This window comes from Haplochromis burtoni, unplaced genomic scaffold, assembly GCF_018398535.1.
Source record: "Haplochromis burtoni strain Fernald_Lab_line unplaced genomic scaffold, NCSU_Asbu1 Contig_195, whole genome shotgun sequence".
NCBI classification, from domain to species: Eukaryota; Metazoa; Chordata; class Actinopteri; order Cichliformes; family Cichlidae; genus Haplochromis; species Haplochromis burtoni.
In genome coordinates this window covers 355,480-371,254 of record NW_024582556.1, presented here as the reverse complement: position 1 = coordinate 371,254, position 15,775 = coordinate 355,480, and the positions used below count along the sequence as shown (strand labels likewise).

General features: G+C 35.6%; 1 protein-coding gene across 4 annotated transcripts in view; it reads left to right on the top strand.

Moving 5' to 3' along the window:
* The window catches only part of LOC102296512 (protocadherin-9), a 190,431-nt gene that overhangs the window by 52,723 nt on the left and 121,933 nt on the right, over nucleotides 1–15,775 (top strand). For 3 of the 4 annotated variants that reach the window (XM_014337805.2, XM_005935285.3, XM_042226090.1), the window contains exon 3: nucleotides 2,422–2,523. The exons of the other annotated variant lie outside the window; for it this stretch is intronic. In XM_014337805.2, the coding sequence (XP_014193291.1) occupies nucleotides 2,422–2,523 (102 nt within the window). The remainder of the gene's footprint in view (nucleotides 1–2,421; nucleotides 2,524–15,775) is intronic. 4 annotated transcript variants of the gene reach the window in all.

Sequence of the window (15,775 nt, the reverse complement as noted above, 5' to 3'; positions counted from 1 at the left end):
TAAGCAATGTGGACTAGGTTGCTGTCCCAGCTGGTAAACTATAAATGGAGTTGGTATATAGACTACGGCCCCAAAGTAACAATAAAATGACAGATTAGAAATCTGTATAACTATTTTAAATATATATTTAAAACATATTAAATATAATTTAATGAATATTTGTAATTATTTAACTTCTTGTGAAACTCCCCAAATTTTTTGGACTTAAAGAGGCCATTTGTTTCACAAATGGTTCACCAAGATGGTCTGCCATCTTTACTTACTATTAAAATAATTGTTGATGAATTTTTTTGTTATTACGGGCTATAGAGCAAGATATAGGTACGGTTTTTTGGTTGATACTCCCTAATTTCTCCCTAATATTAAAGGTGATTTGATGTGTTTTTGTAGTATGGTGATTATATATAGGGGTTCACTAAAACAATTTGAGGTTGCACACATTCTTCCTGTACAGAAAATTAGATATTGCTAACATAGTCAAAGAGCATGTTTCACTTTTTTATGCTATAATAAAAAATACTTCACATTTCCAGTGGTGGATCTAGAAAGTTTTAAATGGGGGGCAAACAAGCAATTAGTTCTTACAAGTATTTAAAGACATAAAATTTGGGGGCAGCTGGGGGGAGGGCAAGGCTCTACAGCACAGGGGCAGTTACCACCCTTGACCCCCTATACATATTACTATATAAGAGTATTTATCTATGAAAAGAAAAAAATGCAAAAATAAAAGTGAAGTAAAATTAAGATAAAATTAACACAATAAGCAGTCTTGATAAAAGCATGTAATATATGGATATAACCCTTAAAAGAAGATGACGTGGTTTCTACCCAACTATGTATACAGTCCATTACATTCTGTAAGTAGCTGTATGACTATAAAAAAAACCCTCGTTCGTTAATATTCAGAATATGTTTCCAGTTTATGTGTGTGCGGCTGCAGTTTACTTGTTTATGACATTTGATTATGATTATTTGTGTGAGTCAAGGCAGTTTTATGCCAAGAACAGCATGCAGCCTGATGGGCTCACTGGCATGTTTCCATTCAGCACAGATGAGCATAGCTCCTAAAAAGTCTCCACCTGTGTTGCATAGCTAAATAAAGCTGTGAGAAGTTAATACATTGGTAGACAAGCTATAAACAGATACCTCTGAATAAGTGCATGTGAGTTAACAGAGACAGACAACTGTCTTAAGTCAGCAAGCTCAGCTAACAATGTGGCCTTTGCTGATAAGAGGCACAAGTTGGATGCTGTGGTTCTGCTACCCAGATAACCCATTTCCTCCTTTCTCTCTGCTTCTGCTCTGTGTTGTTGGTCATCTGGAAGTCAGTTAAAGACAGTGATTTATGCCTGGAACTTCATGCGGCATAGCCTCATTACACACAGCCATTTTGAGAATCAGCAGATAATTACAGTATACATCATAGAGCTCATGGGGCCCAGCAGATTCAGACCATTCCACTAGCCTGTCATTTAGGGGAAAAGGCCCAAGGAAAAACAGGATTCTAACCTCATTTGCTCTTCATTTTATAGAAACTTCTGTTAAAATATGTTATATATATAAAATTTACTTTTTTTTTTCTTTAATTGCTCTACTATAGATACTCAGTAACATTTCTGTACCTCCATGATGGTGACTGTTTTTTTGTGTTGTCCATTTGACTGTCCCATTCTTCACTCAAAATCAACTGATTCACTTTTAGATGCTGAAGCTTACTCTCACACTTCCAAATTCTAGTTTTTGCAACTCTGTGTTTTACTAGTGCTATAGCTATGACAGCATTCAACACAAATATCAAAGGTAAACTTCACCGTGAAAGTATAATGTTTTGAAACTAGACTTTTCTGACAGTTCTTCAGAATCATAACCCAGGTTGCTCCAGAAGATAATTTAGTCAAGTGATCTGAACTGAAGTGAACTTAAATGAACTGAATTAATGACATTCAGATTTGGTGCTCACCTCGAAATTGATGGCAGGTTGAAGCGCGCATATTCTAGAATTTGTAACTTCATTGCAGAAGCATACAGATCATATCTGCTGTTGTTACTACAGCTGTGCTTTTAATCAGGAATAGATTTTTTTGGCCAAACACTTAGAAACAACAGTTAAGAACAACATCCTGATTTCCATGTTTATTACATGTATGACTCTTGACAGACATGCATGTAACCTGAACACGACTGGCTGGTGGAGACAGAAAACAGTGAGGCTTAGTTTGTTCAGTCAAATAAAGGTGGTAAAGAGTTAATTTGAACAGTAAATTCAGTTTAAACAGTGATTAGTAAAAACATATTGTGTTTTTTACTCTGTTTAGTTACCTTATATTGGGTTTCGTGGACTCAACTACTTGTATAAATAACAACCAATCTAAAATGACACAGTGAGCAGTTCTAACCTTTTTTTTTCAATCTTCCATGAAGGGAACATTAACTCGTGCCCGAACTGAACTGAACCCTGAATATCTGGACCTTCGTCCTCGAGCTGAGCTGAACCCTGAATATTGGACCCCTTGCACCCCTTTAGTGAGTACTGATGGTCCCATTTCTACTAATCGCTCACTGTAGATTCACTTCATATAGTTTGTTATTTTTTAACAACTCTAATCATTTTGTGTTCCATTTTCACATCAGGTATCCATGAAGTAGCATATGAAAGCCTGTTATGGTGATGATTTTCTCATTCATGTTTCCATCCTTGTTCAGCCATGTTTCTCTGTGAGACACTGCAGTGAAATAGATTGCAGTTTCTTCATATTTCCTCCTTCTTCTCTATATAATGTTTAAATATGTTTTGCCTCCGAGTAACAGTGACATATTGTACTTACAACATCATTAAATATGGGGCCTAATGTGATGCTAATATTCATGCCATTTTTACTTGAGTAATAAGTATTTGTCTCATTACCTCCATGCTTGGAAAACACAGTGCTTGATAGTCATCTGGGGGTTGGAGGAGGTTGGCTTGTGTTGCTTTGCTTGCACAGTTGTGAATCTTAATGATGTCAGTTTTTCTTACTGTTATCAACCACACTATATCAACATGGAACAGGGGGTTTTGTAAACTTGGACTCCAACCATATTCTGCCTCCATTGCAATCTGCAGTGCTAAGTTTATTTATTTTTGTCCTGTTTTAACGCAGGAATAATTTGCTGCCTGTAAATTACCTACTCATCAGTGTATATTACACACAGCAGTAGTTAGAGGTTAATTTTCTGACCATTTATACAGCATATACCACCTTTGTGTAAAACTACTGTGAATGATTTGATGTTTTTCTTGAAGTTACTTAACGGGAGCCATCGATTAATTGTCTCATGTGCTGTAAGGGCATTGTGGACTAATATGTTTTGCCTTTTAAATTCGAAAGTAGATATATTACATTTAATTTATTTAATTATTTATTTAACAGCAATATTGTTCACAATAGTTGTACTCCTTTTCTCAGCATTAAATATTTATTGCAAGTTGCTCACCCTTGGGGCTCACCATCAGCAAATGGGAAAAGATAACAAGGTGTTGGTATAAACACAATGAGGTCTCTCTTACCTAAACTCCCCTGGGTGGGAATCAAGTCCTGTGGTACACCATCATGTTGCACTGATTGTACTTCTAGTAGCCAGAGTCAGCACAGACAACAGTTGGAATATTTTATTATCATGGAGCTTGAACCCTCGGGTCATTGTAAAAGCCAGTTTTAAAAATCATTCCTACGTGGACAGTTGATGTAGTGTGAGAGAAAGAGCACACTATACACACCATAGGAGCTGAAATTAAATTAAACAAATGTCTTTGAGCATAAGAATTCCTTTCACTTCTCACCCCTTCATTTATAACTGCGCTATGTTTAACTTACAGCATTACTGGCCTCAGAGAGAAAGTAGATGATCAAAATTCCTGAATAAAGTTCCATTCATCATAATAATGTGTATTAATGAACTACGAATGCTGCATATATGTAAATATCTAAGTCAGTATTTTGGAGCAAGCAAAACTCACAAATTTGAACCAATACATTAAACCTACTAGATAAATAGAAACTCTTTTTTTCAGTTTGAAAAAAGATTCTAATGATTACGGATCCAGCAGTAACACGGCTTCCTTTCAAACAAAAGGATTCGTCATTGTGGATCTCTTGTTAGACAATAATTCATGTTGCATTCCAATAACAAGTGGTACTTTTCTTTTTCGTTAGAGACAGGTTTCTTTTATCATCCTGAGACATATTCCCCAAACATATAAATGGCTGAGGGACCAATAATATGATAAATGGGGCAGTCCATGTTCTGTGTCTCGCTAAAGTTTATAAACTCAATATTTGGACTTTAGCCTGATTTAATGAACAGTATTTCTCAGACATCTCTCCCAAGCTGTATTCAGTGGGAGATCTATCTTTCTTTGTTGTAGCACTATGCTGTTTGCTTATTGGGCCTCACCGGACTAAAAAAAAATCTCAAAGACTACTTGCATGCGCATATACACAAATGCATGTGCAAACACACACTATCACCACTGAGGAGGCCCCTTTCTTCCAGCCCAAGAGGGAATGATGACTCTCATTATCGCCTCAAAGCAAGAAGGCCACAGTGCCCCTACTCAGCAGCCCTATTAAGTTACCAGACAGCTTTATTGTATTGGTGTTCGATAATTTCCTTTCCTCTGTCATTCGGAGTGCATAGGGGAGTTGTTGCATGGGGAGAAAGGGGTTGGGAATGTGGCAAGAACTAACGTGAAATGGCACAGCTGGCTGAAAATATACCCTTCTCTGGTTGGTAAGTGCTTGGGCTGATTGTTTATTGTTTAAGAGTCCTTGGCCACACATGTGCATTCATTAATGGTTTAATTGTATTCAGAAATCATGTCTATAGAAATGGAGTATTGCAGTTATCATGTAAACTAGTCACAACACACATACATCCTCCAGAGTCATTTTAACAGCTGAATGAATCCATTAGCTAATTGGAAAAGTATCCTCGTAGACTGCTTTTGTCACAACGATTTATTGGGAATTTTGTCACTCCGTGGTCCTTGAAATCATAAAGATCAATGCATTTACTGCCATGTGATTATATCCATTGTAAAGTATTGGGGTAGGGGGAATCTAAAACAACCAGGATGCAGGCCACATGTCCCTGTAAGGATAAAACTATTAGATAAAGGATAAAATTACCAGAATACATTTAAAAATCAGTTATTTTTCCATTGTAAATTGCAAGACAGATGCCCTATGTAGTAAGTAACTGATGTTTCATGGGACTTTGTTGTTTGTTTATGACATCAGATTACTCTTATCTTGTTTCTGATAAAATTGTCTTTAATTACTGTAGTGGCATACTGGAAATTAAGTTTAACATCTTTAATTAAGTCTCTGAAAGTACAGGACTGAACAGTAGGTGTAAGAATTTGATGAAACTAGTCTGAGGTAACTTGAGACAAACCACCTACATATTACAGCTGAGAGAGGAAGCCTGTGCCATGGAGCTCCCGGCACACAGTTTTTGTACTGATGTTAATTCCAAAGGAGGTTTGGGTCTCCGTAGTTGCTGAATCATCAAAGTGTCAGCAAAAGTGTACCTTTGTAACCCCTCTTTATAACTGCTGTAGTCCCTGAACAGTTCAACTTTGCAAAAACACCACATAGAGTTGAGCATGGTGGCGTGATTTGTTTACAAATCTGTGTAAAGATGCTGCAAAGCTAGATGCTTTATTTTATACATCTGTCTGGAAGAGACTGTGTGGCCACTTATAGTACACCTGGATTAGAGGATGAAACATAATCTAACAATGGAGAGAATGTATCGTTAAAACTATGGTGCAGGATGTTCGGAATGCAAGTCCAGCTGCTAAGCTTAGATTAGTGATGTATTACGTACAATTTGATTTAATCAATCTGAAAGTGTCTTGACTGAAAATATTGATAAGACTAGAAAGGAAAGTAGACCTTCAGACTAATTTTTGTACTCATAAATTTAGGCAGCTTACTCTTACTCCATATAGCAGATAAAACAGCATGTGTGTGTTTTAACATGCTTGAAGTAATCATTGATTTTTGGAAAATTGTGACAAATCAGCGACTTTCAGGATTCATACAACATTGCAGTTATGCATGCTTCCTCTTCTAAAGCGACATTAGGCATACCGTCAGGGACAATCTCTGTAGGTGTTTCTTTGGAAGCTGAAATGAACCAATGTCAGATAGAGTTATAACGTATACCTGTGTATAGGGCAACAGTTTTATTCTGTGAAATATGCTTTATTGTCTGAAATGTACTTATTGATCAAGCTGGAAAATCACATTAGGAAAATGCTATAGATTCATACATCTATTAATGATTACAGTATTTAGACCATAATGAACTGCTTTAAGCAGAGATGAGGAAGAGTGTTTGGCCAGCTATACAATTGCAAAGAGCATTGTAAAACACAACTAAACAGCAATAAATAATGAATTAATCTTTCTGATGATGATTAACTCCTTTAGTCAGTTTTCAGATTGTGAGATCTCATGTTTTTTGTTGTTTTGTCTTTGGCAAGTATTCTGTCCAAAGTCAAACAATATCACTGAAAAATTAGTCAGTTTTGAATTAAAATGTGTGGCCTAATACACGGGTTTGGCACCTGTTTAATAACATAAGAACTCTTTATCTTATTAAACAGCTTCTCATGACATGTAACTATTTGCTCCTAGTTTTTGTAGTGTGGTACCCTTTTTATGGGCACTTTATGGACAGATTTTTAAAATACATTTGGGCTTTTCAAATTTTTATTTGGGTCCTATTTACATGTATTTTCTTTTTTCTAGGTAGTTTTCATCTTTCACAGTAACTCCTGCTACTTAGAGATATTAATGAATTAATCAAGTTTTTTTTAAAGTCTAATATAAAAAGAACTCCAAAAGAAACTTACTTAACTACTCAATAGTCCTCTTTAAGCTCTTACTATAATCTATGCTTTGCATCCCAATAACAAAATACCACAAAAAAAACTGTTCTATATTTTTACAAACCATGTTGACAGAAAAATAAATAAATAAATATAAACTTTAACGTGAGATTCAACAGTAATCCTGAGAGAGGTGCAGTTGTCATTGTGAGTGTTTGCCTGAGACTATGTCTCAATCAGGTATAGCAGAGAAATGCTCCACAGACTGTAAAGTGGAAAGATGTGATGAAGACCAGATAGTGGAGGATATGCCTGGGGTAATTTTACTTTATATGAAACCAGCTCTGTGCTATCCTAAAATTTCAAATGATATTGCCTATATACAGTACATTATTATGCTTTAGTCAGCCTTTCCACTTCTTGAGCACTGATGTCAATTCATAATGGAAAAAACTCCCAAGGTAGATAAAATCATTGAAATTATGCTGCAAATTTCTGCCTTACGAAGAATGAATTTGTTTACATTTAGGAATTACCAAAAAATACAAGTTGTTTAGATGTATTCCACTCTTTATGAGACAAAAAACATATATGGTTTATCCCTTTTTTTGTCCGATATCATTTTTATCTTTTCTAATATTAATGTTGAAGTTGTGCAACACATACTGAGCAATCAATGAAATTTTAACTACTTGTTTAAAATCACAAGGCAGTAGGAAAGTCTGGCATAACGGAAATAGCCTTGATTAAACTGCAGTGGCTTAGTATGACACGCTACTTACTCTTCTTACCATTTGACTTTATGTGAAGGTCAGTTTGGCCATTAGCTAGATCAGCCTAACACTGTCTGCCCCACCTCTCCACTCCAATTCTTCTCATCTACTCTCTCCTCTCTTCTCCTCCCCTCTCCACAGTCTGAAGAGAGATGTGATGGGGCTAAATTTATCTTCACAGAAACCAAAGCTAAGATGTTAAAAGAGAACTCCTGCCAGCTTGGTAACTGACTGCTGATCGTGATCAGCTTCACCTTTGCGAGGCGCCTGTCAAAATAACATGCACCCTTTTCTCTTTTACCCTTCTCTCCATCCTTCTTTCTTTTTTATCCTCTTTCTCAACTCAATCCTCCAATCCCCTGTTTTATTAACAACAGAGCTGGTGGCTAGTGATAACTGGTCACTCCTCAAGGCGCTGAAAGGCAAGGACACTCTATTATCCTAGCTAGATGGATGGGTTGAAATATTGCCTGCAAGTGGTAGAGCCTGCCAAATCATCCAGTCTTAAAACCCCTTTGTCTCTGACAAGGAGGAACATTAGTGAGAGAGCCAGGTTCATGGATAAAGATACACTTCTCTGTATTCGACATGGAGAGAATAAAACCGACGAGGAAGTGCACGTGTGTTGAAAGGTCAAGAAATTCAAAATATGCATAATGGCTCTGTTTTCTCCCTGTTTCTGCAAAACGTCAAGTGCAGGTTTTCATAGTTTGTCTTGAGGTAAAGAATAGTCGCTTAGATTCCTTAGTTTTTGTACTTATTTCAATATGAATCATGAACCAATTACCAACCACTTAACAAAAAACAGGACCAATAATGGGGACTCGAGAAGATGCAAAAATGTCTAGGTCAAATTTTGTGTCGCAGGTGGACAGAGGTAGCAGTGGCCCCAGATGCCATAGATATTTATGTACGCCATGCATATACAGTATGTACTGTACTGTACTGTACACATGGCATACAGACATACCAGTGGACGCCATGCTACATAACTATAGCCTCAGACATAACACAGACACATAAACATAGAAGATGCAGAATAACCACATTCATACTTTTTGCCATTAAAAGCCACACAATTTTCTTGCTTTGTTTCAGACTGCAGTTAGTTGGTAAAAATGTTTTAACTTGATATTTGGGGTGAGCATCACAAAATTATTGTTCGTGAAAGTCAGTAATTGTGAATGTTGTACACTTACAAAAACAGCAGCACAGCAGCAGCACCTTATACAAAGTAGTGCCACAGTCTTGTATTTGTGTGCTTCTTACGGTTACATACGGTTTTCTGTTATTTTTTCATGTAGTATTTTTGTATACAATATAATTTTGCCCCTATTTTTATTAAGTAATTGAATCAAGAACATTGTGCTACACGTCAGTCAGCAGTCAAACAGTCATGCACAAGAACAATATATGAAAATATTATTTATAATGAAAATATAGTAAGAAAATTTGACCTGAACATTCACTGGTACTGAAAATCCACTTTAAAAAGACCATCTAACATCTTTCAAAGAAATGTAGAGCTGTGAAGTTTATCACTGCTCCGAGGTCTTCTTTTTGCATGGCACGCTCATCGTCCATGCTTTTTAATTGAATTAAGGAGCACTCAGGGAGGTTTCTCTGTTATTGTTGTCTTGTAGGTGTACAAGGTTATTAAAGAGGGAAGCATGTTAAGTCATTTGTTATCCCTGGCATACTAACAAACATGTTGGCTTTGGGCAAGGTCTACAGGTTGCATGAGCAGTTCAGATTGATACTCCTGCCACAGCCACACCTAGATACCATGTTATCCCAAGAGGATGCTTAGGATGAGACGAATATGGGGGGGTATTGAAGGAAAAGCACTAGAGAAGGAAGTGGGTACTATACAGTATTTTTTTTTCTCAATTCAGATATAAGAAATCTCAAAATGTCAATAGTAAAAGTGATCCAGCTTTGTTGCTACCCACTGTTACATATATGCTTACTAAAATAACGACTAAAGCGACTAACAACATATAGAATATATAGAACAAAGTCATTTACCCCATTGTCCCAATTATTCTAGATTCAGATCTACGCTTACTTCTTCTTCTTTTTTTTAACTCAAGCATTAGTTCTTGACACATATAACCCCATGGGTTTTTCATCAGCAAAGGCTTGATTTTACTAATTGGTACCAAAGCTGTTAATTGGAGCTGTGGAAACAAGAAATGTAAAATCAGAGGACACTCTCATGGGAAATATGTGTGTTCAACCTCATTTTCCACCTTTACTCATTGTTTTTTTTTTAATTATCTAACTGCAGAGAGGACATCATGTTGTTGTCATAACAAAATACACAGTTAAAAAAATACGCTGTTCAAAACAAACATACTGCATGCAGCACTGCATTTGTTTACAGTAAATATAAAGACAATATATAAAGAGGCCATGACAGCATATTCTTATAATTATGCTACAGGAAGATTTATGACGATGCAGACTGTAATTTCATTCAGTAGAATGCACTATTTTCTCACTCATCGGGCCTATATCAGTGCCCTTCTCTCTTCTTCATACACAGTTCATTCACGTATATATATTTAACCTACTAAGCTATTAAGTGTTGGGGGGGGGTTGTCAAGCTTTTGCATTTATTGCTTGCTGATTAAAGTCATGTTAACATTTCTGGTCTCTCTGTGAATGCAGTTATGCTTTTTTGTTTTGTTTTGTTTTTGGTTTTTTTGCAATAACAAAAAAAACGATGTTACTGTGGATTGGATACTACACTGATACTATCTTGGAGGTTGGTATTAAAAGTGATCTTATCTTGACTGCATTGAACTGCTTTATTCCTAGTTCATAGTAATTAATTGCTTTCACGTGTTCAGTTATACAGTTGTTCTTGCTGTGGTGTTTGTGAACTGCACTTTTAAGAGAGCTCTTAACAGTTATGCCTTTTACCTTAGATGTTTTCTTAATGAACTGGTTTCTGAGCCAGTAATTATGCTGTTAAGTGCTTCTGCTATTGAAATTTGATTTATTTCTATCTATGAGGGACAGAGATAGATAGATAGATAGATAGATAGATAGATAGATAGATAGATAGATAGATAGATAGATAGTTTCAACAGCTGTGATTGCTTAATCTCCTCCAGCCACATTACATCCTCTCAAGGGCCAGTCATCCCTTGAAATGCTCAAATGATTTTCTGTTGTCAGTCACATTAGCAGCTTCAAACTCCTTGTCACTCAACAACAGCCACGTGCTGTGCACCTTGGGAAATACAATACATGCAATTTATCATGGGAAATCATCATCAAAAAACTTTGAAATTGTAAGAAGATTCCTTCTCTCTACCACAGCAATTCTTATTAATCTTTTGTTTTTAGTTCACTCAAACCCAATCTGTTAGAACGCTGACAACGAAGAAACATTTTTTATTCATTTAGTGCTCTGAATTTGTTTAGAGAAACACAGTTAAACTCACCCAACATCACCATAGCAGCTGGTTATTCACTATTCATTGAATACTGTTTGCTATTGGGCTTTGCCAAAAAGAAGAATTTAATTTTCTGATAATTTATTTTTTGTCTACATCTAAAGGGAGAAGTTAGATGTTCTGCTACCATTAATCCTTCTGACAGCAACACAAAAGATAACTGACTGATTGTTACAGTATGTTAAGGTTCATCCATTTCCACAGCATTATATAGTTAGATGAGATCACTAAAATTCAGCCTCAGAGGCAGAGCATATCGTGGCAGCTTTTGATGTTTTGCCCAGTACTGTGAACACATGCAGTCCAAATCTAGATACTAACAAAAAAAATCTTAGTATATACAACATACCCACAGTGCAGTTGACTTGTTGGAATATATCCAGGGTGTGCTGGAGGAGTTTCAGATGTCTGACCTATAAAACTGTTCCATGACCATTTTTGAGGTTATGAGACACTGGAACATAAATTGTTGCACTTTCAAAATAAGTTAGCAGAAAAAGCACATTCACTTCTTGGTGCTTATCTAGTGCTTAGTAGTTTTGTTTGTCTGATATTTTCATCTTAATGCTTTTTCACTGTGTTGGAGCAGATGCAGTACAGTATGATGGAGTTAATGCCTTATTTATCCAGAAAAGTAATTAAGCTATCAAAGTTCTCAGATGCTATAAAAAACCATCTGAATTAAAAATAATGTTATCCCAAAATTCTCTATATATATCATGCTATATATGTATATTTATATGTAGCAACAATCATGCTAAGAAGTAAGTTTTAAAACCCAAGCCACACAAGATGTATACATTACTACAGTAACTGGTGAAAGGTACTTACTGATAATAGAATTTAGCAGAAATTCTGCAGTAACAATTATTAGCTATAACGGGTATCATCTGATTTGTTATGAGTTCAATTTATTCAGCTGGATAATGAGTCACAAAAATGATGGTGATTCATCGCCAGTTCACAGAATTGCTATTTAAAGAATTTTTAATTTTAACACAAAAAAGCCCAAAAAAAAGCCCCCCAAAAAAAGAAAAGCTGATGAACCTCAAGAAATCTCTTACCACTGAGCTTGTCAACAAAGGTTTCTCCATCAAATACTAAGTCATATTTTGCTTGTGGATTAAATACTTGCTTCTAAAATTCAGCAGCAGATAAACAAATAATAATAATAGATAATACTTTAATGATTATTTTTTCCTATCAACATCAACAAATATACTAATGCATTCAAGTGTTGTCGTGTCTGTACACTGTTAAAAAAAACATCCTAAAACAACGGTAATATTCCAGCAGCTGGGGCGCCAAAATACGACCGTGAAATAACAGAAAATAACTCCCCATAAAAATACGGTTATTTCCAGTAATGAAAATAGAGTTTGTTGCGCTAATTTGACATGGGATTCTGCCTTTTCCAAGTGCTTTTAGACATTAAATTAGGAACATTTTTACGTGATCAAACAATGAAATTACCTATAAACAAGGTCACTGAATGTGGAAATATGAATCATAATACGTAAATGTACAGAAATATACAGTTAACAGTTGGTTTAAATAATAATTGATTGCATGCCCTGGGACAGACTGACAGAGGCGAGGCTGCCATATCGCACCCTTTGGCTATCACTAGTAGGCGTAGGTGAAGAGTCTTGACCACGGACACAACGACGGAGAGTGTCCGAGCCGGGGCGCGAACCGGCAATCTTCTGATCACAAGGCGAACTGCCAACTCTTGAGCCACGATGCCTAACTAGCAATGATAATAATACTTATGTGATGTAACACAAGCTTATAGGGATCATGTTATATACTTTTCCATAGCATTACATTTGAATTCAACAGTTCAATCTTTCAAATAACGGACAGATATTTGTGAAATCATGATACATTTGTGAATGTATTTTAACAATCTAAATATGCATATGTACAGACAGATACATTTAATAATCATGACAATTATGTTGTATTACATTACAGTGATTTAACGTTAATTTACATTCAAAATGTGAAGTCAAAGTCTATTTACGTAACTTTAATGATATTCTAGAAGAACAGAACATTACTGTAAAATGCACAGTAAAATACCTTCATATTAGCGGTTTTTTCCTACGTTCGCAGTCCATACCCGCGACTTGTTGTTAGTTCACATTCATTGGCCGATGCTTAGCGTCATGTTATTTATATTAATTGCAATTCCTACCTCTACATTTCTTTTTCAAAATATATAATTAGCACAGCGTGTCCGTGCAATGTTTTACATTGTGGCATGCAGAGAAATCTTAACAAAGAAGCTCACAGAGAGAGATTGAGCTTGTTATTTAACCCCAAGCTGGTAGGGGGAGCTCTTTATTAAAACACTTGCCGTGCTACAATGTGCCTCAAGGTTCAACAACAGCACAACAGAAGTCACTCATGGTACAGCACTCTCTCTACAAAACAACAACTGTCAGTGACGCTGCACCACGGCGTAAACACAACATTCAAGATAACAGTTAAAAGTAACGTAACCATAAACAATAAAACAAGAACATCTAAACAGCAGCACATGTCCCAAGGCATGATGGGAGACATTTCTGGATGTATTTTTACAATCTAAATATGCATATGTACAACAAAATATATTTAACAAACAAGTACATTGTGTTTTATTACATTTACAGTGATGTTATGTTATTTTACATTTGACGTGTCAGATCACAGTCTACTTATGTAAATGTAATGATATTCTAGAAAAACAGTACACAACTGTAAAATACACAGTAAAATAATTTGACATTACTATTTTTTGGAACAATGTACATGAAAACTGATAAAACAGTTCAACACATATGTGTCCCTTTGAAATCTTCTATAGAAACAATCACTTTTACTTTCAATTTTTATGAGTACACACGATTTCAAATCAAGTGCAAAACTATTTTCAGCATAAAGTCAGTGGGAGATTGGCTTTAATTTCGGCAAGCTAGGTGGGAAACTACCTGCCTTTAAAAATCAAACACAACAGAATGTTTTGATCTTTGTCTTGAACTACAGGGTTACAAAACACAATTTTTAGAATAAAAAAATTGAAAAATGAAAAAAAAAAAAAGAAATTTCAACATATTTGAAGACTGCTGTCAAATTTTAGCGGTGTTGCCTCACAGCAAGAAGGTCCTGGGTTCAATTCTGACTGGGGCTTTTCTCTATGGAGTTTGCATTTTCTCCCTGTGTCTGGGTGGGTTACCCATGCAGTCTGGGTGGTTAAGTTAACTGGTGGCTCCAAAAGGTACATACCAGTAGTTGTGAATGTGAGCGTGAAGCCCTGTGACAGACTGGCGATATGTTAAGCATGTACTGTGCCTCTCACCCTATCCTAATAAGGATTGGCAGAAGAAAACAAATGGATGGATATATTTCCAAGCATTTAAAAAACAAAAAACAAAAAAAAAAGTGGTTCATTGACCCACGTTCAGGCTTTTATTTTTTGCACACTGAACTCTGTGGAAATGTTTAAACAAGCTTATCTCTAGAACTATTAAAGATAATGCATGGAATTTTTTACTGATCTTTTTACCATTAAAATTAATCAGCATTTGTACTTTTGGAATGGAGATTAAACCATGTTTGACTAGTTAAAATATGAAAAAAGGGGCAGCACTCCTGCAAAGTTTCATATTTGACCACACACAAATTAAAAGCTTCAAATTGCACAAGGCAGATAGTCACAATTTTGGAATAGTATGTAGTTGAATCTCACAATACTACAAAATCAAGCATGCTTTAAATTCTCACATAAAAGAAGAAAATGGCATTTTCATTCAATTTTAATGCAGCATACAGCAAGTTGTACCAAAAAGTACAAAAATCTTAAATAGTCTAATCAAAATGAAATGCAATTATTCAGTTTCCCGAAGTTTCACTAATTACAACTCAGAAAAGTTAAATAAGTGCATATTTTTCATTTTCGAGACCCGTGTCGCTCCATTTTAGAGAGCTGCTGAATTACTTTTTCCTGAGCAGAGCATCTTGTTGTCAGGTTAGAAGGGACAGCAAAAAATGTGGAGTACTTGTGGAATTAAGAAAAAAGTAGGTTTTTTACTAACACTGTAGAAAACATACTTACCACATTATTGCTCTAACTGCATATTACAAAGATGATACTTCTCCAACTTTAGAATAAATACAGATTAAACACTCAACACAAAACTGATGCAAGAGCAAAAACTTGACTAAAATATTCGTTCAATCAATTCATTTAGATTATGATTAAAATTACAATCATTTCCCTGAACAAAATACAACTAAAACTGATTCTTCACGCTTGCATTGACAAGGTCATGGCATGCACAGATATAAAGTCGCTTGTTTTGCTGTTGATTTGCAACTCAGAAGTTATAAAAAAGCCACAGTTTCTAACTTAGGCAAGGGTATGTTTGTTGCTATAAAAAGATGTTTATGCTTCTCTCCTTTTAAAGAAAACCATTCAGTCACGTCAGGGACACATCTACAAATTCACAATAAACCTCTCACAAACACACCCACAAATGTCAGTGATGCTCATTGAGCCGAGGCTAACTAGACCTGCCAAACAAAATCAGCTGACAATCTGAACAGATTTCATTGATGAATATTAGATGTATTCATCTAATAGTACAAAGGATTAAGTTAAGGTGAGG